At 42.0% G+C, this 26,545-nt stretch overlaps 1 protein-coding gene across 10 annotated transcripts in view; it reads left to right on the top strand.

Moving 5' to 3' along the window:
* Positions 1-24,576, top strand: part of PIK3R3 (phosphoinositide-3-kinase regulatory subunit 3) — a 138,124-nt gene extending 113,548 nt beyond the window's left edge. For 8 of the 10 annotated variants that reach the window (XM_025371160.1, XM_025371151.1, XM_025371142.1 and 5 more), the window contains 5 exons: positions 2,234-2,376; positions 8,286-8,462; positions 18,100-18,174; positions 18,641-18,811; positions 20,825-24,576. In XM_025371160.1, the coding sequence (XP_025226945.1) occupies positions 2,234-2,376; positions 8,286-8,462; positions 18,100-18,174; positions 18,641-18,811; positions 20,825-21,023 (765 nt within the window). In that variant the 3' untranslated portion in view covers positions 21,024-24,576. The remainder of the gene's footprint in view (positions 1-2,233; positions 2,377-8,285; positions 8,463-18,099; positions 18,175-18,640; positions 18,812-20,824) is intronic. The other 2 variants (XM_025371193.1, XM_025371185.1) reach the window with 2 other exon arrangements.
* The last annotated feature ends 1,969 nt before the right edge of the window (positions 24,577-26,545 follow it).

Here is a 26,545-nt window from a genome sequence, read left to right as displayed (position 1 = left end):
GTAGTGGTATAGTGGCATTGTTTATGGGGAGGGTGCTGACTTAGTAGTGATATCAAATACTTTTCCCTTTGCTGTTCTACTTACTGATATATATACCAGTGTTAATAAAATCTAAATTGTTAGTGTTTTCTTTGAAGATCCAGGGCCAGAACTTTATAGGTAATTTCTAACCTTGCAAGGGAGCTAAGGCTATCCACTATAATTTAAGAGTTGTAGAATTAGTACCAAGATATTTGGCATATGGGCATTCTAGTTAGTTTTTAATATTAAGATACATATGATGTAATCTCAACTGTATGGACTATCACAAGGTTCCAGCCTCCCTCATCTGCTAATCCTCTAATGTTCTAGCCCTACTGGGCAATTACTAATCCTTGAACATGCCTTGTTATTTTATGTATACATTATACCATGCCTCCTTTGTGCAGTGCTGCATTTTCTTCCTCTATATCAGTTCTTTAAGACCTAGCTTAAGTGTCACCTCCTCTGTGAAGTCTCTGTAAAGCAATAAATAATTAGTTAATATCACTTGGTTGCCTCTTCCATGACATGAAACCAAACCTTATTAGAGTTCAGAAATCTATTCCACCTGTATATTCTGAGTCTTAGAGGGCAGGCTTCATGTTTCACAAATCTCTATCACCAGATGGTAATTTCTGTGTAGTGGATTCTCAATAATCAATTGTTGAAAATGACAAATGCTTAAACTGGGTGTGTGGTGCCCTCCTAAAGTCTCAACTAGTTGGGAAACTGAGGTGGAATGATCCCTTAAGCCCAGGATTTCAAGTCCAGCTTAGGCAACAGTTTTAAAAACACTAACCCACCCGCCCACCCACCAGCAAAACCAAAACCAAAACCCACCCCAGCCTAATAAGTGCTAGATAATGTAGGAATTATCCCATAAGCATCAAAACTTCTAGAATTATAAACATTCAGGATAGCAGTTTTTCTAGACCCTTAGGCGTATTTATTGCTTTTCTAAAAAACAAACTGAACAAAATTTAACCTTCTGAAGATTTTTGGGGAATCGTGATTCAGATTTTTTTTGTTTTTGTTTTTGTTTTTTTTGAGACAAAGTGTTGCTCTGTCGCCAAGGCTGGAATGCAGTGGCACAATCTCGGCCCACTGCAACTGCTGCCTCCCGGGTTCAAACGATTCTCTTGCCTCAGCCTCCTGAGTAGCTGGGATTACAGGCGTGCGCCACCATGCCTGGCTAATTTTTGTATTTTTAGTAGAGACGGGGTTTCACCATGTTGGTCAGGCTGGTCTTGAACTCCTGACCTCGTGATCTGCCCACCTTGGCCTCCCAAAGTGCTGGGATTACAGGCATGATCATCTTATTATTCTTAAGTGCATTGGACTTTAGCAGCTATTTTTCCCCTTTTCATTTTCTTGTAATCGGATTAATCTACTGATGAATCTGTTTGGAAAACTAAGCACATACTTGAGAAATGAGAGTAAGAATAAATAGACTTTATAAGACTCTTCTGGGAGTAAGTCTTTGTGCTTTGGTGCATGGACTCTTTAGCTCTATCCATTCACTCTTTCAGCACCTTTTGGGGAATAGCACTATAATAGGTGCAAAATCAGAATTTGGTCCTTGTCTTCAAGGTGTTCAGGGTTAATCTCTCTTGGCAGCTCAGAGACCTTTCTGTGGTTCTTAGCGATATATTTCACATAATGGTTCTTTTTCATTTATTTATAATTTTTTAAAATTTTAAAATTTTTTATTTTTTACATGGAATCTTGTTCTGTCACCCGGGTTGGAGTGCAGTGGCGTGATCTTGGCTCACTGCAACCTCTGCCTCCTGGGTTCAAGCGATTCTCCTGCCTCGGCCTCCTGAGTAGTTGGGATTACAGGCACCCGCCACCACGCCTGGCTAATTTTTGTACTTTTAGTAGAGACAGGGTTTTGCCATGTTGGCCCGGGTGTCTTGAACTTCTGACCTCAGGTGATCTGCCTGCCTCAGCTTCCCAAAGTGCTGGGATCACAGGTGTAAGCCACCATGCCTGGCCTATTTTATAGTTTAAATGATGTATTTTACATATAGGTAATAGAGTAGGGGTTGAATAAAAGCTCTTGTTTTAGTCCTCCTAAACAAGGGGAAAGACTTTTGAAAGACTAGGTGTTATATGGGATTACATTAATAACTAGAATTATAAAATTTAAGACCAAGGTTAGAAGAAAATAATAAAGAATGAAGCCTGTGTTTTTTCTTTGTCTCTCTTGTAGGAAATACAGATGAAGAGGACTGCAATAGAAGCTTTTAATGAAACAATTAAAATATTTGAAGAGCAGTGTCACACACAAGAACAACATAGCAAAGAGTATATTGAGCGATTTCGCAGAGAGGGGAATGAAAAGGAGATTGAACGGTAAGTACTTAGTACCTCCAAGGTCATCAGTGAGACAGGATTTCTTTCTTCCCCAGTAATTTCTGTCTTGTTTGCTTTTGCCCCTCAAACTGCACAGCCCTACTATTGGAACCACTTGCTCTTTCCACTAATGGCACCAAATTGAACTTCCTCTCTCCTCTGCTCTTTCTTCATTCTCCCAAATTAACTCCTGCTTATCCATTAGGACTTCAGGTTAGATACCATCTTTTCTAGAAATTGTTCCCTGATTCCGGAGACCAATTTAGGGGCTGTATTTTGGGTCCCTACAGTGTCTGGTCCTGATCCCTAGTGTAACATTTACTGAATGCCATGCCCACTCAACTGTAAACTCATCGAGAGTAGGCATTGGTGGCTTATTTTCCCTGGTAGCCCTAGTACCTACGTATGTATGGGAGTACATAATGGGTGCTCATTGAATATTTTTTTGAAATGAAATCAACTTTGGCAGCAGTCTGAATAAATTGTAGTAGATAGAACAAGACTAGGCAGGAACACCAGCCTGACTTGCACATGACTGCGACGGTTGTGGTCATCAGGTTAAACGATAATGAGGGCCTGGACTAGAGAAGTAGCAGAAAAGAAGCGGGAGGTCATGGGAATGCTAAGGACTTTATGCCTGACCAGATATGGTAGGTGTGGGAGAAGTCAAAGATTATTCCTAGATTTCTGGTGTGAGAGACTGGAAGATGGTGTTTTTCACCCAAATAAAAAGTACATGAGGAGAGTCTAGGGTTGGAACCAGTGAGTTCGAGGTTCCTGTGAGAACACAAATGGAGCTCACTGGGGAGCAGGCAGCTGATTATTTGGATTTAGAACTTGGTATAGAAAGGATTTGGAAGGCATAGGTGTGTAGCTGATGGTAGATGCTAAGAATGAAATTACACAGAAAGAATGAGTGGCAGGAGAAGTAATGGATTTGATAACTAAAAGGATATTGAAAGCCTGTCAAAGCAAATTTAGTGGAGTATTGGAAGACTAAGCTAGATTGTAGTGGGTTGAGTGCTAAAATAGATAATAAATATAAGTAATTAATATGCAATGGAAAAGCAAAATTATTTCTCATATTAGGACCACAGTATTAGTGTATTTCTGTGTGCATGAGTTTAGAGCTAAGTGCTGTGAGGCAGTGTAGCTTAATGGCATGAGTTTAGAGCTAAGTGCTGTGAGGCAGTGTAGCTTAAATGATTAAAACTATGGGCTTGAATTCTGAATTGGCCGTTTTGTTAGCTGTATAACCTTAGGTGAATTACTTAACTTTTCTCAGTCTGTTTTCTCTTCCATAAACTGAATAATATCTTGTTGGAATGCTAGAGAATTAAGTAATATATATTTTGGCACATGATGGGCTTTCAGTAAATGATAAGTATTTATTTATTTGAGATGGAGTCTCTCTGTGTTGCCCAGGCTGGAGTGCAGTGGTGCCATCTCGGCCCACTGCAACCTCCATCTCCTGGGTTCAAATGATTCTTGTGCCTCAGCCTCCTGAGTCACTGGGATTACAGGCGCCCACCACCATGCCTGGCTACTCTTTTGTATTTTTTAGTAGAGACGGGGTTTCACCAAATTGACCAGACTGGCCTTGAACTGCTGACCTCAGGTGATCCACCCGCCTTGGCCTCCCAAAGTGCTGGGATTACAGGCTTGAGCCACTGCGCCTGGCCTCATGATAATTATTATTAACGATGAAGAAACAGAAAAGGATTTGTAGTTTTGTTGCAGAGGGAAATAAAGTAGCATGATAACGTTTTGTTTCATTTTATTTATTTATTTTTTTGAGACAGAGTCTTGCTCTGTCGCCCAGACTGGAGTGCGGTGGTGCGATCTCGGCTCACTGCACCCTCTGCCTCCTGGGTTCAAGTGATTCTGCTGCCCTAGCCTCCCAAGTAGCTGGGTTTACAGGTGAATGCCACCACACCTGACTGATTTTTGTATTTTTGGTAGAGATACGGTTTCATCAAGTTGGCCAGGCTGGTCCTGAGCTCCTAATCTCAGGTGATCCACCCACCTTGGCCTCCCAAAGTGCTGCAATTACAGGCATGAGCCACTGTGCCCAGCCTATTTTATTTTTTTATTTTTTGAGGTAGGGTCTTGCTCTGTTGCCCAGGCTGGAATGAAGTAGCATGATCATGGCTCACTGCAGCCTCAACCTCCTGGGCTCAAGGGATCCACTTGCCTCAGCCTCTCGAGTTGCTAGGACTACAGGCAAGCGCCACTGCACTGGCTAATTTTTAAAAATCTTTTTGTAGAGATGGGGTCTTGAACTCCTGGGTTCAAGCAATCCTCTGCCCTCAGCTTCCCAAAGTGCTGGGATTACAGGTGTGTGTCCAGTCTGTGAAGTTTTAATAGTAATATAAAGCCACATATTAAGTGACAAGGGAATAATATAGACAGTTGTTACCATAAGGGTTCAGAGCATAGCAAAACTTTGTGTGTTGGAAAAGCTTATAGCCATCATCTGTTGAGTGCTTACGAAGATAATGTCAGGAAATGTTCTTTCCTTTACATGTATTGTCACATTTAATTAACAGAAAATCCCAGTGAAGTAAGTACTCTTGTAGGTACCCATTTGTATTAGTCCATTTTCATGCTGCTGGTAAAGACATACCTGAGACTGGGGCAGTTTACAAAAGGAAGAGGTTTAATTGGACTTACAGTTCCAGGTGGCTAGGGAAGCCTCACTCACAATCACGGTGGAAGGGAAGGAAAAGCAAGTCACATCTTACGTGGATGGCAGCAGGCAAAGAGAATGAGGAAGATGCAAAAGCAGAAATCCCTGATAAAACCATCAGATCTCGTGAAACTTATTCACTACCATGAGAACGGTATGGGGGAAACCACCTCCATGATTCAGTTGTTTCACCCTGGTCCCTCCCACAACATGTGGGAATTATGGGAGTACAATTCAAGAGGAGATTTGGGTGGGGACACAGCCAAACCACATTATTCTGCCCCGGCCCCTCCCAAATCTTGTATCTTTACATTTCAAAACCAATTATACATTCCTAACAGTCCCCCAAAGTCTTAACTCATTTCAGCATTAACTCAAAAGTCCACAGTCCAAAGTCTCATCTGAGACAAGGCAAGTCCTATGAGCCTGTAAAATCAAAAGCAAGCTAGTTATTTCCTAGATACAATGGGGGTACAGACATTGGGTAAATACAGCTGTTCCAAATGGAAGAAATTGGCCAGAACAAAGGGGCTACAGGGTCCGTGCAAGTCTGAAATCCAGCAGGGCAGTCAAATCTTAAAGCTCCAAAATGGTCTCCTTTGACTCCATGTCTCACATCCAGGACATGCTGATGCAAGAGATGGGTTCCCATAGTCTTGGGTAGCTCTGCCCCTGTGGCTTTGCAGGGTACAGCCTCCCTCCTGGCTGCTTTCACAGGGTGGCCTTGAGTGTCTGTGACTTTTCCAGGCACACAGTGTAAGGTGTCAATGGATCTACCATTCTGGGGTCTGGAGGACAGTGGCCCTTTTCTCACAATGCCACTAGGCGGTGCCCCAGTAGGAACTCTGAGTGGGGGCTTTGACCCTGCATTTCCCTTCCACACTGCCCTAGCAGAGGTTCTCCATGAGGGCTCTGCCCCTGCAGCAAACTTCTGCCTGGGCATCCAGGTGTTTCCATACATCTGAAATCTAGGCGGAGGTTCCCAATTCTTGACTTCTGTGCACCTGCAGGCTCAACACCACATGGAAGCTGCCAAGGCTTGGGGCTTGTACCATCTGATGCCATGGCCTGAGCCCTATGTTGGCCCCTTTCACCCATGGCTGGAGTGGTTAGGATGCCAGGCATCAAGTCTCTAGGCCGCACACAGCTCAGGGACCCTGGGCCTAGCCAGCGAAACTCCTTTTTCCTCTAGGCCTCCAGGCCTTGATGGGAGGGGCTGCCTTGAAGACTTCTGACATGCCCTGGAGACATTTTCCCCATTGTCTTGAGGATTAACATTTGGCTTCTTGTTACTTATGCAAATTTCTGCAGCTAGCTTGAATTTCTCCTCAGAAAATGGAATTTTATTTTCTATTGCATTGTCAGGCTGCAAATTTTTCAAACGTTTATGCTCTGTTTCCCTTTTAAAACTGAATGCTTTTAAGAGCACCCAAGTAACCTCTTGAATGCTTTGCTGCTTAAAAATTTCTCCTGCCAGATACCCTAAATCATCTCCCTCAAGTTCAACGTTCCACAAATCTCTAGGGCAGGGGCAAAATGCCATGAGTCTCTTTGCTAAAACATAACAAGAGTCACCTTTGCTCCAGTTTGCAACAAGTTCCTCATCTCCATCTCAGACCACCTCAGCCTGGACCTTATTGTCCATATGACTATCAGCATTTTGGGCAAAGCCATGCGACAAATCTCTAGGAAGTTCCAGACTTTCCCACATTTTCCTGTCTTCTTCTGAGCCCTTCAAACTGTTCCAACTTCTGCCTGTTACCCGATTTTAAGGTTGCTTCCACATTTTCGGGTATCTTTTCAGCAATGCCTCACTCTGCTAGTACTAATTTACTAAATTAGTCCATTTTCATGCTGCTGATAAGGACATACCCAAGACTGGGCAATTTACAAAAGGAAGAGGCTTAATTAGGCTGACAGTTCCACGTGGCTGGGGAAGCCTCACAGTCATGGTGGAAGGCAAGGAGGGACAAGTCCTGTTTTACATGGATGACAGCAGGCAAAGAGAGAATGAGGAAGATGCAAAAGCAGAAACCCCTGATAAAACCGTCAGATCTTATGAGACCTGTTCACTACCATGAGAACAGTATGGGGGAACCGCTCCATGATTCAATTATCTCTTCCCGGGTCCTTCCTACAATCTGTGGGAATTATGGGAGTACAATTCAAGATGAGATTTGGGTGAGGGCACAGCCAAACCATATCACCATTTTAAACAGATGAGGAAATGAAGGCACTGAGACGTTAAATAACTTGCCCATGGCCCCACAGCAAGTGACAGCAGAGATTCAGATGTAGGTTGCAAAACCATAGTTCTTAACTGTTGTGTTGTGCTACCTCTTGAATATCAAACGTATAGCTTTACTTGTTCAGTCATTGCTGGATTCAGGGCCCAAACAAGGTTATTGAGATTCTCTCTCACATTGTATTTTAGCTCAGTTTTTCTCTGGGTTGATTTTATTCTCAGGCAGGCTTTGCCAGTGAAGTGACAGTATAGCTGCTGGGATGAGAACTGCATATTCATAATTTAGCAATTCGTGTGGAAAGAGATCATTTATTTTAACAATACAGTTCTAGCAAATGTTCTAGAATTGACTCTCATTGGATCAGTTTGAGTCTTATTCCTGTTCCTGAACCAGTCACTGTGGTCTGAGGGTAGGGATGGGATAGAGTGGAATATTCTTATTGGTCAGTCTGGGCCATGTGTGTTTACATCCCTGGATCTGAGATGGGGGAATGAATCCTTACCTCCAGGGAACATCAGGGTGCTAATACCAGAAATGGGAATGGATATGGGCCAGGCAAAAACAAATCTTCACCCCGCATAAGATATTAGAACCTCACTGGGTGCAATGGCTCACGCCTGTAATCCCAGTACTTTGGGAGGCTGAGGCAGGCAGATCACCTGAGGTTAGGAGTTTGAGACCAGCCTGGTCAACATGGCAAAATCCCGTCTCTGCTAAAAATACAAAAATTAGCCGGGTGTGGTAACACGTGCCTGTAATCCCAGCTACTGGGGAGGCTGAAGCAGGAGAGTTGCTTGAACCCGGAAGGCAGAGGTTGCAGTGAGCTGAGATCATGCCACTACACTCCAGCCTGGGGTGACAGAGCGAGACTCAAGGGAAAAAAAAAAAAAAAAGGATATTAGGACCATACTCACTCAGTAGGATCTGTCTGCTTGATTTCTATTTTAGCCTTAACATGTCACATATTTTTACAGAATTATGATGAATTATGATAAATTGAAATCACGTCTGGGAGAGATTCATGATAGCAAAATGCGTCTAGAGCAGGATTTGAAGAAACAAGCTTTGGACAACCGAGAAATAGATAAAAAAATGAATAGTATCAAACCTGACCTGATCCAGCTGCGAAAGATCCGAGATCAGCACCTTGTGTAAGTAGTCTGGGAGTGTATCGGGAGGGAGACACTAGTGCCAGGTTACTACCAGCACTAGAGATGTCAGAGGTGGGAGAAGAGATTTGTAATTGAGAATTGGCCAGTAAGATGGTAAGAATTTAGGAAAATGGCCTTGGTAGTTGTAGGGGGTACCAGAGTTAATCTGAAGTTAATATGTGGAGCAACCCAGAATGTAGGATTCTTGATTCATAGAAATGCCTTGGAAATCTCAGAGGCTGGCTGTGGCATGAGTAAAATGCTATACCTTAAGAAGAACAGATTAATGTTTGCCTAAAACATAAAAATCAGAATCTTTGTTTACACAGTAGAACTGAGTGGGGAATTTCTATTTCCTCTGAGGGGAAATAGGTCCTAGGCTGGGCACAGTGGCTTACGCCTGTAACCCCAGCACTTTGGGAGGCCGAGGTAGGCAGATCATCTGAGGTCATGAGTTCAAGACACCAGCCTGGCAAACATAGTGAAACTCCGTTTCTACTAAAAATACAAAAATTTGCTGGGTGTGGTGGCACATGCCTGTAATCCCAGCTACTCGGGAGGCTGAGGCAGGAGAATCACTTGAACCCTGGAGGCAGAGGTTGCAGTGAGCCGAGATCACGCCACTGCACTCCAGCCTGGGTGACAGAGTGAGACTCCATCTCAAAAAAAAAAAAAAGAAAAAAAGATGATGAAACCTCGTCTGTACTAAAAATACAAAAAATTAGCTGGGCATAGTGGTGGGTGCCTGTAGTCCCAGCTACTTGGGAGGCTGAGGCAGGAGAATTGCTTGAACCTGGGAGGCAGAGGTTGCAGTGAGCCAAGATCGTGCCACTGCACTCCAGCCTGGACAAGAGTGAGTCTCAAAAACAACAACAACAAAAACAAAATGACGTTCTTTATTTAAATAACAGAAATGTGTCTATAGAAGGCACTTGAGGTAATTTGACTGAGTAGTGAAACCTGATTCTTTAAGATTAGGGAAAACTATATAATTTAGCCAAATATAGGCATAATAGAGATAATATCCAAATATAAATGGAAAGATAGTATCAGAATAAAATGTGTGAATTATATTTTTAGAAACATAAGTAACTGCTTCATAGGACAGAATGCATGAGAAAGGAACATACTGGATATTGGGCTTAGTTCTAGGTAACAAATAGGCTGTTCTGAAATACATTTATGGGTGACCTTGATGCATGTAACACCACTCAATTCAAACTACTGGCAGGAGAAAACAGAGCAGAGACCTCTGAATCTGGGTTTTCCGTAGAAACCCTGGGTTCTTTGTGTGAGAAAGAGGGAGAAGATGAAATATATACCCAGAGATTGGAACTGTGGCAGAAGAGTTTCAGTAGAGGAAGATTTAAGATGATTTTTCTTTTTTCTGAGACGGAGTCTCACTGTGTCACCTAGGCTGGAGTGCAATGGCATGATCTCAGCTCACTGCAACCTCCACCTCCTGGGTTCAAGTGATTCTCCTACCTCAGTCTTCCGAGTAGCTGGGAATACAGGCATGCACCACCATGCCCAGCTAACTTTTGTATTTTTAGTAGAGACGGGGTTTCACCATGTTGACCAAGCTGGTCTCAAGCTCCAGACCTTAGGTGATCTACCCACCTTGGCCTCCTAAAGTACTGGGGTTACAGGCATGAGCCACTGTTCCCGGCCTAAGGTGACATTTTTTGGGGTAAACAATTACAACTACACCATGCTGAGTAGTTTTTAATAACAGCCCTCTCAAGAGATCATTTTAGTTTGCTATTGTGGCCAAAAGTCAAGCTGAGTGTATATAGCATACTGAAGAGCTTTGTAAAGAAGGCAAGGAGGTGCTCTCATCTGTAAGAAGGGTGTGTCTGCTCTTGGAATGCTCACGTGGTTCTGGTCACATCATGAAGCTGAAGAAAGGCCCAAGAAGGCTATGCTGTACACCAAAATCATGAATGGAAGTCCTTCTTTGCCCTGAAAAGCAGTAAGAAATACAAGGAATATACCATCCCAAGGGGCATGAATAAGTGTAGTGTCTTAGTCTGTTTAGGCTGCTATAACAAAATACCATAAATTGGGTAGCTTGTAAACACCATGAATTTCTCTTCTAGAGACTAGGAAGTCCAAACTCAAGGCACTGGCAGATTTGGTGTCTGGTGAGGGGTGAGGATCTGCTTTCTGGTTCATAGATGGTGCCTTCTACCTATGTCCTGGTAGAAGGAGCTAGGGGTCTCTATCAGGCCTCTTTTATAAGGGCACTAATCCCATTCCTGAGGGCTCTGCCTTTATGACCTAATCACCTCCCAAAGTCCTCACCTCCAAATACCATCACCTTGAGGGTTAGATTTTCCACCTATGAATTTTGGGAAGATACTAACATTCAGACTGTAGCAGGTGACAAACCAGACCTTGGAAGTTTCTTTAATGGGTTGTATAAACTAAATACAGAAGAAAGAAAGAAAACAACAACAACAAAAAGACAACAACAACAAAAAACCATACACACCAAAAAAAAAAAACACAAAAAACAAAACAATAACACAACAACAACAACAAATATAAAAGAGTTTAGATAACATCATGGATGACAAATTCATGACCTACAAGTAAGGACAACTCAAGTGTAGGGAGACACAGACAGCCATTAACTCTTTTGGAAGGGCCGCTTCCAGGAGAATAGTTTAGTGTCCCATAGTCCATGCTTTGATGTTTCTAACAGAGAATTGTCTCTGGGCTTGGTGGACTCGATCTATTCTAATACTGGAATTTATGTTGTCAGTACTGAAGGAGACTGTAGTAAAATATGTGTCTCATATTAGCGTTGCTACATGATGCTGAGTATGATCTCTCTCTGGTCCTGTTTTAAAGGAATAGATTGGGATTCTGTGATACCTAGCTCAAGATTGTCATCAGTTCTTTAAGCCCTCTTTGGATGTGGTCATTTCCCTGACTGGCCACTGCATAGCCCACAAGGATTCTGTGTGATTGTCTGCTGAGATCTAGGTGTACTGCTAGTAAGATATTCTTGAGGGTTTAAATACAGAATTTCATTGCTTAAATATAGAAAAAAAATTATATAATTCCATTTATTGGAAGCTCAAGAATAGGTAAAACCTATCTATGATGATAGAATTAAAAATAGTGATTATTTATGGTGAGGATTTTGATGGGAAAATGGGATGAGGAACCTTTAACGGTTCTAGAAATGTTCTGAATCTTGATATGAGTGGGGTTCCATGGGTTTATACATAGGTTAAAATTTATCATCAGTACACTTAAGATTAATGTGCTTTATGTGTATTATAACTCAATAAATACGTTAAACATTTCTTAGGTATCAGTTTTTTAAAAAATTTCCTTTCAAAAAAAGGAATTTTGTTGTTAATATGCAATTCTTTTTCCTCATGAGTTTAAGGCTAGCTTTCATGATTACCATTTACCTTTTTTGGTACTGTAGACCCCTTGGTCCATGGCTTTGCTTACTGTGGTTTTGCTTTCCATGTGTTCAGGTATCCCCAGTCAGCCACAGTCTGGATAGGTGAATACAGCACAATAACACATTTTGAGAGAGACCACATTCACATCACTTTTATTCCAGCATATTGTTATATTTTTCTCTTTTATTATTAGTTATTGTTAATCCCTTACTGTGCTTAATTTATAAATTAAATGATCACAGGTATGTATGTATAGGGAAAAACAGTATATATAGGGTTTAGTACTTTCTGTAGTTTCAGGCATCTATTTGGTTGTCTTAGAACTATTCCCCATGGATAAGCAGGGACTGCAGTATTCATAAATCAAAATTCATAAATTTAAAATAAAGAATAACGGCCATAACAATATAGGTACATAATGATGAGGGTTTTTTAAATGCATATTCTGCTTAGGGAAAAGATGAGTTTTGAGTAATATATGTACTAGGGGAGTTTGCAGATAAAGGAGTTCTATGTGGCCGGGTGCAGTGACTCACACCTGTAATCCCAGCACTTTGGGAGGCCGAGGCAGGTGGATCACCTGAGGTCAGGAGTTCGAGACCAGCCTGGCCAAGATAGTGAAACCCTGTCTCTACTAAAAATATAAAAATTAGTCAGGCATGGTGGCACATGCCTGTAATCCCAGCTAGTCAGAAGCCTGAGGCAGAATTGCTTGAACCTGGGAAGTGGAGGTTGCAGTGATCTGAGATCACCCCGCTGCACTCTAGCATGGGCAACACAATGAGACTCCGTATTAAAAAAAAAAAAAAAAAAAAGGAAAAAACCACAATGAGATACCATCTCACACCAGTTAGAATGGCAATCATTAAAAAATCAGGAAACAACAGGTGCTGGAGAAGATGTGGAGAAATAGGAACATTTTTACACTGTTGGTGGGACTATAAACTAGTTCAACCATTGTGGAAAACAGTGTGGCGATTCCTCAAGGATCTAGAACTAGAAATACCATTTGACCCTGCCATCCCATTACTGGGTATATACCCAAAGGATTATAAATCATACTGCTATAAAGACACATGCACACGTATGTTTATTGCAGCACTATTCACAATAGCAAAGACTTGGAATCAACCCAAATGCCTATCAGTGACAGACTGGATTAAGAAAATGTGGCACATATACACCATGGAATACTATGCAGCCATAAAAAAGGATGAGTTCGTTTCCTTTGTAGAGACATGGATGAAGCTGGAAACCATCATTCTCAGCAAATTATCGCAAGAACAGAAAACCAAACACCGCATTTTCTCTCATAGGTGGGAATTGAACAATGAGATCACTTGGACACAGGAAGGGGAACATCACACACGGGGCCTATTGTGGGGAGGGGGGAGGGAGGAGGGATAGCATTAGGAGATATACCTAATGTAAATGACGAGTTAATGGGTGCCGCACACTAACATGGCACATGTATACATATGTAACAAACCTGCATGTTGTGCACATGTACCCTAGAACTTAAAGTATAATAATAAAAAATAAATAAATAGAAAAAAAAAGGAGGGTGGTGTGTTCTGGTTTTATTTTTTGTTTTTACAGCTTTATTGAGATACAGTTTACATCCCATACAGTTCACCCATTTAAAGTGTATTATTCAGTGCTTTTAGTATGTTCACAGGTATTTACAGTCATCACCAAATATTTTAGAACATTTTCATCACCTTAAAAAAAACCCTGCACCCTTTACTTATCATCCCTATTACCCCTTGCATCTAGCCCTAAACAACTGCTAATCTACTTTCTGTCTCTATGGATTTGTCTATTCTGGACATTTCATATGAATGAAAATAATGTAAAATGTACTCTTTTGTGACTGGCTTCTTTCACTTAGCATGGTGTTTTCAAAGTTTGTCTGCGTTGTAGCATATATCAGTATTTCATTCCTTTTTATGGCCAAATAATAGTCTGTTATATAGTTATACCACATTTTGTTTAATCATCACCAGTTGGTGGACATTTGGGTTGTTTCTGTCTTTTTGGCTATTTCAGTAATGCTGCTGTGAACATTTATATACAGGTTTTTGAATGGGTATGTATTTTCATTTCTCATGGGTATATGCTGAGGAGTGAAATTCCTGAATCATATGGTAATTATCTGTGTTTCACTGAACAACTGCCCAGACTGTTTTGCGTAGTGGTTGCACTATTTTACATTCACACCAGTAGTGATAATTTGGGTTTCTTAATGAATCATTCTTTATTTCTTTTTTTTTTGAGATGGATTTTTGCTCTTGTTGCCCAAACTGGAGTGCAGTGGTGCGATCTTGGCTCACTGCAACCTCTGCCTTCTGGGTTCAAGCAATTCTCCTGCCTCAGCCTCCTGAGTAGCTGGGATTATAGGTGTGCACCACCACCTCCAACTAATTTTTGTATTTTTAGTAGAGATGGGGTTTCACCATGTTGGCCAGGCTGGTCTCAAACTCCTGACCTCAGATGATCCACCTGCCTCAGCCTCCCAAAGTGCTGGGATTACAGGCATGGAGCCACTGCACCTGGCCTCATTCTTCAATATATTTCTGATAACTAAATTTTTATAAGCGATTTTTCTTTTTAAAGTATTGTATACATTATCCCACTTTGTTTTTTTATGTAGAGAATATGTCTGTCCATAAAATTTGGTGGAAGACAAGTTTCATTCCTTTTTTTTTTTTTTTTTTTTTTGGGAGACAGAGTTTCACTCTTGTTACCGAGGCTGGAGTGCAATGGTGCGATCTCGGCTCACTGCAACCTCTGCCTTCCAGGTTCAAGTGGTTCTCCTGCATCAGCCTCCCGAGTAGCTGGGATTACAGGCATGCCCCACCACGCCCGGCTAATTTTTCGTATTTTTAATAGGAACGGGGTTTCACCGTGTTAGCCAGCCTGGTCTTGAACTCCTGATCTCAGGTGATCCACCTGCCTTGGCCTCCCAAAGTGCTGGGATTACAGGCATGAACCACTGTGCCCAGCCACATTCCTCATTTAAAATAAATAAATAAATAAATCTATTTCAAGCTCCCACTGGCCTGGTTACATTAAAAATATTTAATCTCTGTTATCATTCCTACCTCCTACACAGACTGACACTTGGATCATATAAGAATGTCATCCTGAAGTAGTGTCAGAAAATTAGAGGAGCACAAGGTCTTTTGTGCCTCCCTCTTGACTGCTGAAAATTCCAAGGTGTCCTTCACAGTAATCTCATCACTGGCCACCAACAGATGCTGCATCGTAAAACCTCATTCTCCATCCAGGATGGCCTGTGCATGAGGCAGTGTTTTCTGTCACCCCATTTTCTACTTCAGCGAGGCTCTAGACAAGCTTCTGCTTTCTTCCAGGACCACGGCGTCAGCTTTAAAGTCGTTTTTCCTGTCCTTCTCTCTCAGGGTTTTCCCAGCTTAATCCTTTTGTCTTAGACTGAAACACAAGCTCTCTTCCTCTTAAAGTGTATATAATACATATTTTTTCCCTTACTTGCTGGGGTAGGGCTAGGAAAAGATATGCTAACACCAGATATTTTTTCTGTCTTGTATTTCTTAAGATTACTTTGATGTAATCTGTGGAAGTAGTGTTTTCCCTTTTTTTTTTTTTTTTTTTTTTTTTAGAAGAAATAGCTGCGCCAAAGAGAGATGGGTCCAAGACCATGCCAAAAAATACGTATATATAGTATCCTTTCTAAAAATCTAATTGGTTTTACAACCCAGTTACCACACTAACAGAATCAGAACTGGATGTTAGGTCTTTGAATGTTTTGCCTTAGATTTTTCCTGTAGAATTTATTGCATTATTTGTGATCAGTGCATTATTCAATAACATTAAATGTGAATTAACATATTTACTAAAGTTATTAGAGGTTTTTTAAAATGGTTTTTAAAATCTAATCAGCTCCTGGCATTGTTAATAGGTTTGTAAGGACTCAGAACTAGATAAGTCTTTGAAATGGACTTTTGGGAGATTGGAAAAGCTGCCTAAGTCAGAAGGTAGGCACCATCATGAATGGAGGGTGGAGCAAAAGCAATTTTTCTTTTTCTTCTTTTTTTTTTTCATTAGGAAAGTGCTAGGAAATGGGTTCCTAACACTGTGTGTGACCGAAAGAGAGGCTCAGTTTAAAGAGGTTGGTGGGTAAAAGAAAATGGGGATTCAAGAGAAAATGTGGTACATTAATTCAATTCACGCCTTTTTACCCAGTGTGCTTATTTCTTTGATAAAGAGAAGGTCAGTTTCTTTGAGGATAGAAAACTTTGGGTGATAAGAATGCTTAGAGGAGGGCATCTGGATATTTTGATGACAGACATGGTGTGGGGGAGGGGGCTTGTTACTAAATCAGTTGTATCAAGATCACATATTATCTATTTTCCAGTTTCCCTAAGCATAAAAAATGAAATCCAAGTTAACTAAAGGGCAAGTCTTACTGAGAAAGACTGTGAAATCTGTCTAACAGAACTTTAAAATTAGGTGTGATGCCAAGTTATCTTGTGTACTTGGGGCCAGAGAGAGATAGAGGATGATCCTGGAGTTGTGAAGATTTTGTTAAAAGCAGCCCACCAGCAAATATTTACTGACAGTTGAATATCTATGTGCATGTGCTGTTTTAATAATTGGTAACATAGCCACAAACAGGACAGACTCCTTTCATTACAGCAGCTTACATTTTATTGGGGAGACAGACAAACAAATACAAATATAAAATAGGCCTGGCACAGTGGCTCACGCCTGTAATCCCAGCACTTTGGGAGGCCAAGGTGGGCGGATCACCTGAGGTCAGGAGTTCGAGACCAACCTGACCAACGTGGTGAAACCCTGTCTCTACTAAAAATACGAAAATTAGCTGGGCGTGGTGGCGCATGCCTGTAGTCCCAGCTGCAGAGGCAGAGGTGAGAGAATTGCTTGAACCCTGGAGACGGAGGCTGCAGTGAGCCGAGATCGTGCCATTGCATTCCAGCCTAGGTAACAGAGCGAGACTCCATCTCAAAAAAAACAAAAAAACAAAAAAACAAACAAAAAAAACAAAACCAACCAACCAAACAAAAATATAAAATAATGGATTTTAACTAAGTGCTATGAAGATGATAAAACAAGGTAAAGTGTAGAGAGTGACCGGGGACTGCCTTAGTTGGGACAGTTAGGGTCATCCTCCCTGAGGGGATGGTGTGTATGATAAAACCTGAATGATAGGAGCCTTGCTTAGTGGGTAATGATGAATGAAGGTGCTTTCCACTCCTCCACCCTAGTTTTAGACTGTTGGCCATCTGAAAGGAACAAAATGTGCTGGTTTACCTCATTTTACATCTAAAATACTGGTACATTTTAAGAGATACTACGATTTTCTTTTCTTTCTTTCTTTTTTTTTTTTTTTTTTTTGAGATCGAGTCTCGCTCTGTCGCCCACGCTGGAGGGCAGTGGTGCAATCTCAGCTCACTACAGCCTCTGCCCCCTGGTTTCAAGCTTAATTCTCCTGCCTCAGCCTCCTAGTAGCTGGGATTACAGGCATGCACTACCACACCTGGCTAATTTTTGTATTTTTAGTAGAAATGGGGTTTGATTATGTTGGCCAGGCTGGTCTTGAACTCCTGACCTCAGGTGATCCACCTGCCTTGGCCTCCCAAAGTGCTGGGATTACAGGCATGAACCACTGAGCCCAGCCTGGATACTGTGATTTTCTTGGTAATGAAGTTCACTCATTAATTACTCAGATTGCCACCCTGAATTTCTTGTGGCCTGCTTAAATGCAAAAATAGATCTTGAAGTTTTTAGTTGAAATATTAAACTCAATTCAGTAGGTCACACGGAAAGTGGGTTCTCAGGCTTAGTGGAGATTGCCAACGTGACACCATGCTCACCTAACTAATGTTTTCAGAAACAAATGTCCCACTGTGAGTGCGAGTATATATGTGCTTGTGGTGGCACATCTTCCAGAAAAGAAAAATGAAAAGTGAAGGGCCTAATTTCAAGTAGCCCTTTATGTTTCTGCCTTTTTCCAGAAAAGATCAGTTCATCTTGATAGTAGTTGAAAGAAAAGTAATGAGAGACTATTTTGAGAAATCTTTGCCCACTCTTTGTGGGATTAGGAAAAACAAGAGGTGCCTAGACTCTAGAAGTTTAGTCGGCTCAGACATACCTACTTTGTCCAGTCAGAGTTTGCATAGATACTGACACTGGTGTCTTTCCTCTGGCAGATGGCTCAATCACAAAGGGGTGAGACAGAAACGCCTGAATGCCTGGCTGGGAATTAAGAATGAGGATGCTGATGAGTAAGTTCTCTCTAGACCTTTTGGTCAGAGGGCTTTGTTGTCAATATAAGACATGCGCCTTGTTTATACATGGTAAATATTGGTTGTCATTGTCACTTGAGGACATTGAATCTAGAACTTTGACTCTCTTTTGAATTGAATTGAATTGCCTGAAAGTACCCTATAGGCACTGGAGTTTAGAGACCTGCCTCTGAACTCAAAATCTGGATGTATAAGCTACTTTGAGTATAGCTACTCAAAATCTGGATGTAAAAGCACTGTTATTCAGATGTTCATATTTCAGCTTATTGGATGAAACATGAATTCTGTGCTTTATGCACCATAGCAAGTAATGAAGCTAACACCCAACTAATTGCAATTTTGCTTTGTCATTTGTGGTTTAAAGATTTAGAAGAGTGTTTTATTTATGAATTTGCTTTTAGATAGAAGTAACTTGTTAGAATAACAATTAACATTTAATTTTTAGGAACTATTTTATCAATGAGGAAGATGAAAACCTGCCCCACTATGATGAGAAAACCTGGTTTGTTGAGGATATCAATCGAGTACAAGCAGAGGACTTGCTTTATGGGAAACCTGATGGTGCATTCTTAATTCGTGAGAGTAGCAAGAAAGGATGCTATGCTTGCTCTGTGGTGTAAGTCTTCTCTGGGGATATAGCCTTTTGAAATCTTTTGCATTAATTAATATGAAATCAACCCCTTGTAAAATTCAGATGAAATTAGTTAATGTACAGTAACGAGGACCCATGGCTTGGACCATAACTATTAGTACAAAAAAACCCAGCTTTATGAGAAATGATATCTGAAATTATCCTGGAGTTTTAATTTACATGGTAAGTAGATTAGGTCCTGCAGTATTGCTGTTGGATTTCAGGTATCTGTGAAAGGTAATGTGAGATCTTAAATTGGAAAAAAAAAAAAAAATCACTTAATTCTTGAGTAGTATCCTATACACCTAGTATGGTCTCCAGTGTCAGATTAGGAAAGGCTTGATTAAATAGAACTGTTTTTACTTCAGAAGGAAAACTCTATCTAAAAATTTAAATTATATATTATTCTGTTGATGTAGTGATAGGAAATGTGGACGTGTTTTCCGTAAGATAATCATGTGACTCTTTTGAGAAAAGCCCATTTTCCTTGTAATGGAAAGTGAAATTTTGGGGATAACTAACTGTGCCTTGGTCAGATTTTTGCCTGAGTGTGGAATATATTCCTTAAGAAGGCAAACATCTTCATTGACAAAAGCCACACTTAGAAAAGAGTTACGATGGTGCCAGATATACTGGGTTCAGCTCCTGGCTCTACTGCTTACTAGCTGGGTCACCTTGGGTAAATTACTTAGTCTTTGCCCAGTTTCCTTATCTGTAAAATAAGGATAATACCTACTTTAGGGTTTTTGTGAGGATTAAATGAGCTAATCTATGTCATACAATATGCTTTTAACATAAGAAGTAAATGTCACCTACTAATATGATGATGATGATGCTACTGATGGATGTGGCAGAAGGCAAACAAAGTGACAAAGTGATTGTGCCCTTAGAGGGCAAAGTGGAGAAGATAGAGGAGAGGCATTCATATTAACAGACTGCTCAGTGCTTTATGTGATCATCTTGTTTGCAGCGCTCTACTTCTGTCATGGAGTCAGAGTTTGAATCCAAGTTTACGTGGTTTCAAAACCCACATTTTTCTATTGCACCAGGGTTTTTTCATTTCACCAAATATCCAAGATGAATAGAACCACTGTGAAATAAGTATCATTAGTAGGCTGTGCACATGTGGAAGGGTTAATTCTAGTGGAGAAAGAGTGGATTGGGAGGTTTTGTGGAAAAGGCATCTGAGATGGACCTCAAAAAGATGAATGGGATGTCTTACGGTTGGAAAATGGGGGAGGAGTTGAAAAGTGCATTGGATTACTGTTATCCAAAGATAGAACTACTTGCAACATTTCATTTCTCCTTGACTTGGGCTATTCCAGTTATCTGAGTGGAAATATAGGTGAGGATGGTTCTTGTAAGACTTTGGGTCTTCTAAGAATAATAAGGAAGGCAGGAAGCCCAGTTGCTCACTCACTCAGGTTATTGGGTGGCAGCCTGTAGGTTCAGGACTTGGTTGGAGTCCTTACATAAACTGATTAATCAAAAACTACCCTTGGCTGGGCGCAGCGGCTCATACCTGTAATCCCAGCATTTTAGTAGGCTAAGGCAGGAGGATTCCTTGAGCCCAGGAGTTCACGACCTGCCTGGGCAACATAGCAAGACCCCATTTCTACTAAAAATAAAAAAGTAGCTGGGCATGTGGCTCACACCTGTAGTCCCGGCTACTTGGGAAGCTGTGGTGGGAGGATCACTTGAGCCCAGGAGTTTGAGGCTGCAGTGAGCTGTGATCAAGCCACTGTACCCTAGCCTTGGTGATAGAGCGAGACCCTGTCTAAAAAAAAAAAAAAGAAAGGAAACATTTACATTTATGGTTGTTTTAACGCCTGTATCTGTGGCCAAGTCTGTAGGGAATGGGGACGCAATTTTACAAGCTTTGCCTGGTTAACAAAAAACACTTATCTGCATAACAGTTGCTGTCAGACTTCTGGCCATTTAGCGTCCCTTTTTTATCGTTACCTACCTTACCATTTCTTCTGTGGTGTGTCATTGCAGGGCTGATGGGGAAGTGAAGCACTGTGTGATCTACAGCACTGCTCGGGGCTATGGCTTTGCAGAGCCCTACAACCTGTACAGCTCTCTGAAGGAGCTAGTGCTCCATTACCAGCAGACATCCTTGGTTCAGCACAACGACTCCCTCAATGTCAGGCTTGCCTACCCTGTTCATGCACAGATGCCCTCGCTGTGCAGATAAAGAGGAAGTGGGAAGAGAGGTGGTTCTCTGGCATTTTTTTCTACAGTTTTTATTAGACTACGATGAGGGCATTCTTTCTACATAGACTGCTTGTTTTGCACAAGAAGTGATTCTGTGAATGTGAAGTGGAGAGGCCGAGCAGCAGTCGGCCGGGATGGGGGCATTAGAGGCCTGAGGTTCTCTAGGACTCAGCCATGCCGCTGCACTGACATACTAAGCTGGAAGCAGATGTTTTTTTGAAAGTCTATTTCATTGGGGTTTTTGTTTTGCTTAGCCAGGCACCCTCAACAGAATGTTAGGCTTGATGGTTATAGTGGGTGGGGTTGTATTTGGAAGCCTCTGAAGAGGCCATGTCTTTTTTAAATCCTTAACTCTTGAGAGTGCAGCAGGGGCATGGCTCTGCTGGGAGTTCTGTTTTGCTTTGGCAGTCTCTCTTCCCCCCACGAAGAAGGCTGTTTCGGTTTTGTGATAGAATGGGATTTGATGAAAAAGACAACCAAAGGAAAATGGGAAGGCTTGGGATTTCATTCAAACAATCTAAGCCAAGATGATAAAAAAAAAACCTTCAACTGAAGGTACTTTATTTCTTACCAACATAATTTAGGCTTCAGCATCTCATCAGCCCCTCCCTCTAAAGAAGTATTATGTTCAGAAGCCAACAAAACTATGTTTGTTGCCAGACCAATGTTTGATGGAAAAACGTAGCACTCATAGATGAATGTATACTTCTGTACCAAAACTTGAACATAAAAAGACTAGAAATTGTGAGTTTTAGTAAACACTAAAATTGGTCAGTGTAACCCCTTCTGTCCTGCCTGTTTCTCTGAGATGAGAAATAGCGTTCTTTTTGTGGGGATGGTGAGTTTTGAATCATAAAATGAAGTTGGTGCTTGTGTGGTGTTTCCTTAGCCTAAAGAATGATCTATTGTTTGAAATCTTTGTAACTTGTTTGTATGAGTCAAGAAGAGGTGCAATCCAGTGCTTTTAGATGGCTTGATATACCAAATAACAATATAGAACAACATTATTATATGTGCTTTCCAAGTTTAAAGGCCCTGCAGAAATAGTAAACATGATTTAATTTCCCTTCATCTCCCCCTCCTTTGCTGGATGGGGTTTTGGGAGCTATAGGTTGCTAAGGAGGGGAGTCAGATTGTGGTCAGGGGCCTCAGTAAATCACAGACCCAGGGGCCCTGTGGTCCGGGTGAGAGTCATACCACATTACACATGTGCTTCCATACAGTGGTTTCTGAAGCTTTTGCAGGGAGAGAAGATGGCTTAGTGTTTAGACTGTTAGTGGAAGCCATCTGGAAGCTTTTCTCTTTGCCTTTTTTTGTGATCCTGCCATAAAGGCTATGTGCAGTCTGCCCTCATGCTCCAGTGGCCTTGATTTTAGGCCAGGAATCTTCTGCTCCATGTGGCTTAAGCCTTCCAGCTGAGTGAAGCTAGGCAAATGGAGTGGGGGCAGGCATCTATTCCTGCCCCCATCATGCCCCACACCCATCAATCAGTCAACACTCATTTGACAAATAGAGTCCAGCTGCCTCTGAGCCAATCCCGAAACCATAATAGGCTCAGAGTGAGTCAGCTGTTTGAACCCAAAGCTGTGCAGTCAGGCATCCTGGCTGAGCTAGAGAAGCCAGTACCTGCCTCTTGGTTTTTAAGGTTACAGCTAGGAAAGCTCTAGTTTTGGGGGTGAAAGAAAAATATAACTTTACCTGAGCACTTATTTCCGTGACAGCATCTAAAATATGGACCATGATGTAGACATAGATTTATAAATTTGGAGAAACCTCCAGTTACTAGCGATGAGGATAGGAAGGGAAGTGCTTATCTTTGGCTTTTTCTTGGTTACATTGCAGTTTCAGGATTGGGTGAGACAGAGACAAATGAACCCCCCTCTAAAGTAATTTAACTAATAGCCAGCACATCCCTTCCCCAAACTGTCGATTGAAATCTTACTGAAAGTTTTACTGAGTAATACCAAGCTAATTGCTGCTGGGCACACCTGCATGGCTTTGCACCTGGTGTTGAACCTGCTGAAGCAGGTGGATGCTCAAGATTACGTGTAAGGAATCCCTCCTGTCTGGTACTAACATTTCAGTGTGTTCTGAGTGTCTTTTATACCAAAATGGAAATACAGATACATGACTGTAGTATTCAGTGTGTCTGCTCCTTTTTGGGCAGACACAGAGGGTGTGCAGGGAGAGACCAAGTACCATCTTTATCTACACTTGGGCTGGCTTGTGGAGAAGGGCTGCTTTTTTTCAGTCCTACATTCCTTCATTTTTTTTTTCTTTTGTTTTTCGTTCTTGAATTCATTGTTTTGTGGGATCTAAGACCCAGGGGTCATTTGAGAGGTTTGACAGTATCTTTTCTGACCAGTTGCCACATGACTTGCTTGACCCTGAGCCAGTGGAAATGGCATAGTGACCAGTCTACTACCCACTGAGCCTGGTGTGTAGAGGGGGATAGGGTAGCAAGGTGCATCTCTACGCCCATGACTTGAGAGGAGATCTTGGCCTCTTTCATGAGAATCTAGTGCTGTTTCCTGTCCCATGATCTGGACCCTGGGACTATCTGTTTTGGCATCTTAACTGCAGTTTCAATGAGGCAGAGGGCAAAGAGAGACCAAGATCAGAGGGGCTCATTATACCCCTGGCTGGAGAACCCAGCTACTGACATGAAAGCAGCTTGGGACTGGCTGGACACAGGTACTAGGCCCATTGTTTTCAGGTGAAGCTTTCATCACAGAACAGTGCCCTCTCCACCTGGCCATAGATGCCATGCCATGATTCAGGCCTGGATAGGCTGCCTGTGTCCTTACCACTGATCTGGCCAAGAATGAGGACCTCCCAACACTTTCACTCCCTCTCCAAGCCTTGATGGGACCTCCACTTACTTTAGGCCTCATGTGCTGTGAAGAAGCTTTGAGAGCCAATGTGGTGTCTTCCACAGGTCTCCTCTTTTTGCTGCAAGGAATCAGCCCCATGTATTCTCTGAAACTGAGAATTGCACCTGGGCAATTCCTGTTTTCTAAGGTGGTCTCTGCTGCTAGTTAAGAACCCAGAGTAGGCCTCTGTGAGGCTTCAGTGGTCTCAGAAACCAGAGGGTCCAGATAGGGGGCCTGCTTGGGCCCTCTGTGGCCAACTGCTCAACCCTGCTTTAGCTCCAGCCACTTGTGGCAAACAACCTCGTTTCCTTACAAATTCCAGCATGTGACTTTGGTGCCCTGTTACTTGTGAAAATTTATTCTGTTGTCTTCGATGTAGTCCAAAAAAAATTCATGTAGTTTTTACGTAAAAATATCTGACTCCCAAGAAAGCCAATTGTATGTCTTGTGATGGGACAGTTCATATGTAGTTCCTAGACCACTTTGCAAATTGTTCTTGTCACCAGATGTGTTCAGACATTGCTGTGCAATTGTGGGGGAGGGTAGGGGGAAAGGCGAGAGGAGTTACTTATTGGTCTTTTTGTTTTATAACCTTCCCCAAGAGGGGACAGTCTGGCCAACTTGCTCCAGTAATGCAATAAACACATTGCAATAAAGTAATTTTTTGTCTTCATGCTATGAAAGGGTGGGCTGGGGGCAGAGTGGGGGTCAAGAGAGAAAAGTACTTAGGTGTTGAACAGCCCTTGAAACTTCCAAACCTTCTCTCCAGTAAGCGCCAAAAGACTAGTACTTGGGCTGAACTGGGGCAACCAAAGGCTCTTTTCTTCCTAGGGGAGGACATCCACTGCAACCAGGCATGATGCCCGAGTCCCATCCACCGAACACAGACACAGGGAGTCTCAGATATTGACTCAGAAAATTAAAACTGAATGCCATTTCCTCCACACCTCACTGCCCACTCCTGACTAATAAGCTGTTTATTGGTTCTCATATTTCTACCCAGAATGAAAAGTGTTTCCACATTCTACTCTGGGGGAGGGGGAAATGGACCCAGCTTTATAGTCTCTCCCCTTGTTGCCCCAGGCCCTTGTCATCTCCTACCAAGGCACACTGTTGAGCTTCCTGTATTCTGGGAATGTAATGAGCAAACATGTGATGACCTCTTGTTGCATAGGATATTGCAGCGCTCATCCATGTCTCAGGCCCCACCCATGTGTAGTCAATTACAAATAAGTCAGATTGGGCAGGGAACAGCCTGTTCTAAGTGACCTTGTCTATGTCTTTTCTCCCCACTACACTTTAGCTACACAGCATCCCAAGACCACTGCTAGGAACTGTGGATTTCTCCTGATCCCAGAGTTGTTCATAGGTCTGTGTTTAGGATGCTCAGATTTCTATCTCCTTCCCAGTTCTTTCTTCTGAACCCTACCTGCTGGCTGGATATTTCCACTGGGCTCCTGGGTGGGTGTCTCACTGACACTTCAAACTTGTTTACTTGGGGCTGGGTGTAGTGGCGCATGCCTGTAATCCCCGCACTTTGGGAGGCCTAGGCAGGCGGATCACCTGAGGTCAGGAGTTCGAGAACAGCCTGACCAACATGGTGAAACCCCGTCTCTACTAAAAGTACAAAAATTAGCTGGGCGTGGTAGCATGCACCTGTAATCCCAGCTACTCGGGAGGCTGAAGCATAAGAATTGCCTGAACCCCGGATGCAGGGGTTACAGTGGGCCAAGGCCGCACCATTGTACTCCAGCCTGGGCAACAGGGCGAGACTCCATCTCAAAAAAACAAAAAAAAAAAACTTGTTTACTTGGCAGAAAAAGTATGATTGGCTATGAATTCCCTTACCTTCCTACCACCAAACCTACAACCTTATCTACATCTATATAACTATTCTCTCTCCCACCTGTTAAATTACAATAGTTGCCTCCAACTAAAGCCAGCCCTCCACATGTATTTTGGAATCTATTTTCTTCCACCTTAGGAATCTCCCAAGATTAAGATCAATTCTTTCTCTACTTCAACTGGATCATCTCCATTGATATTTAAACATGGTTGGTTGGTTCTCATTCTACTCCCCCAATCCCTACTCAATCATCCCATACATCTTTATTTCTTTTCTCCTCTTCAAAGCCAAGCCTTTGGAAAGAGCTGTCTTAAATATCCTTATTTCTGCATCTCAAGTATTTCAGTACTGGTTCCACCACTGTTTGAAACTGCTTTTCTTGATGCCTTCAATAACCATCACTGTTAACTATCCTCTCCATGGAAAGCTCCTTCATGGAGTCTTATTACAACTCATTAATCTAATATTCTTCTGACATCTGACTGTTCTTTTACATCTCCTGGATTCCTTCAATTCTCACTTAACGCCATTTTACCTGGCAGTTTTATCCACAGTCATGAATCCACCCACCATCTCTAGGCCAATTACATCTGTTTATTTCACTTGCCCAGACCTCTATTGGAAGCTACTTCATATTTAGCTTATGGAATGCGGCACTGAACTACTTAGCCCTGGTTCTCTTCCTTGTTTCTTATTTCGGTGAATGGAAATACAATTCATCTGGTTATGTAAGTCAGAAATGTAGTCAGTCATCATCCCCGATAGCCCTCTGCTTCATATCTA

The sequence above is a fragment of the Theropithecus gelada genome, chromosome 1, assembly GCF_003255815.1.
Source record: "Theropithecus gelada isolate Dixy chromosome 1, Tgel_1.0, whole genome shotgun sequence".
In the NCBI taxonomy this organism is placed as follows: Eukaryota; Metazoa; Chordata; class Mammalia; order Primates; family Cercopithecidae; genus Theropithecus; species Theropithecus gelada.
Note: the sequence above shows the minus strand (reverse complement) of the source record. Positions and strands in the feature narration are given on the sequence as shown.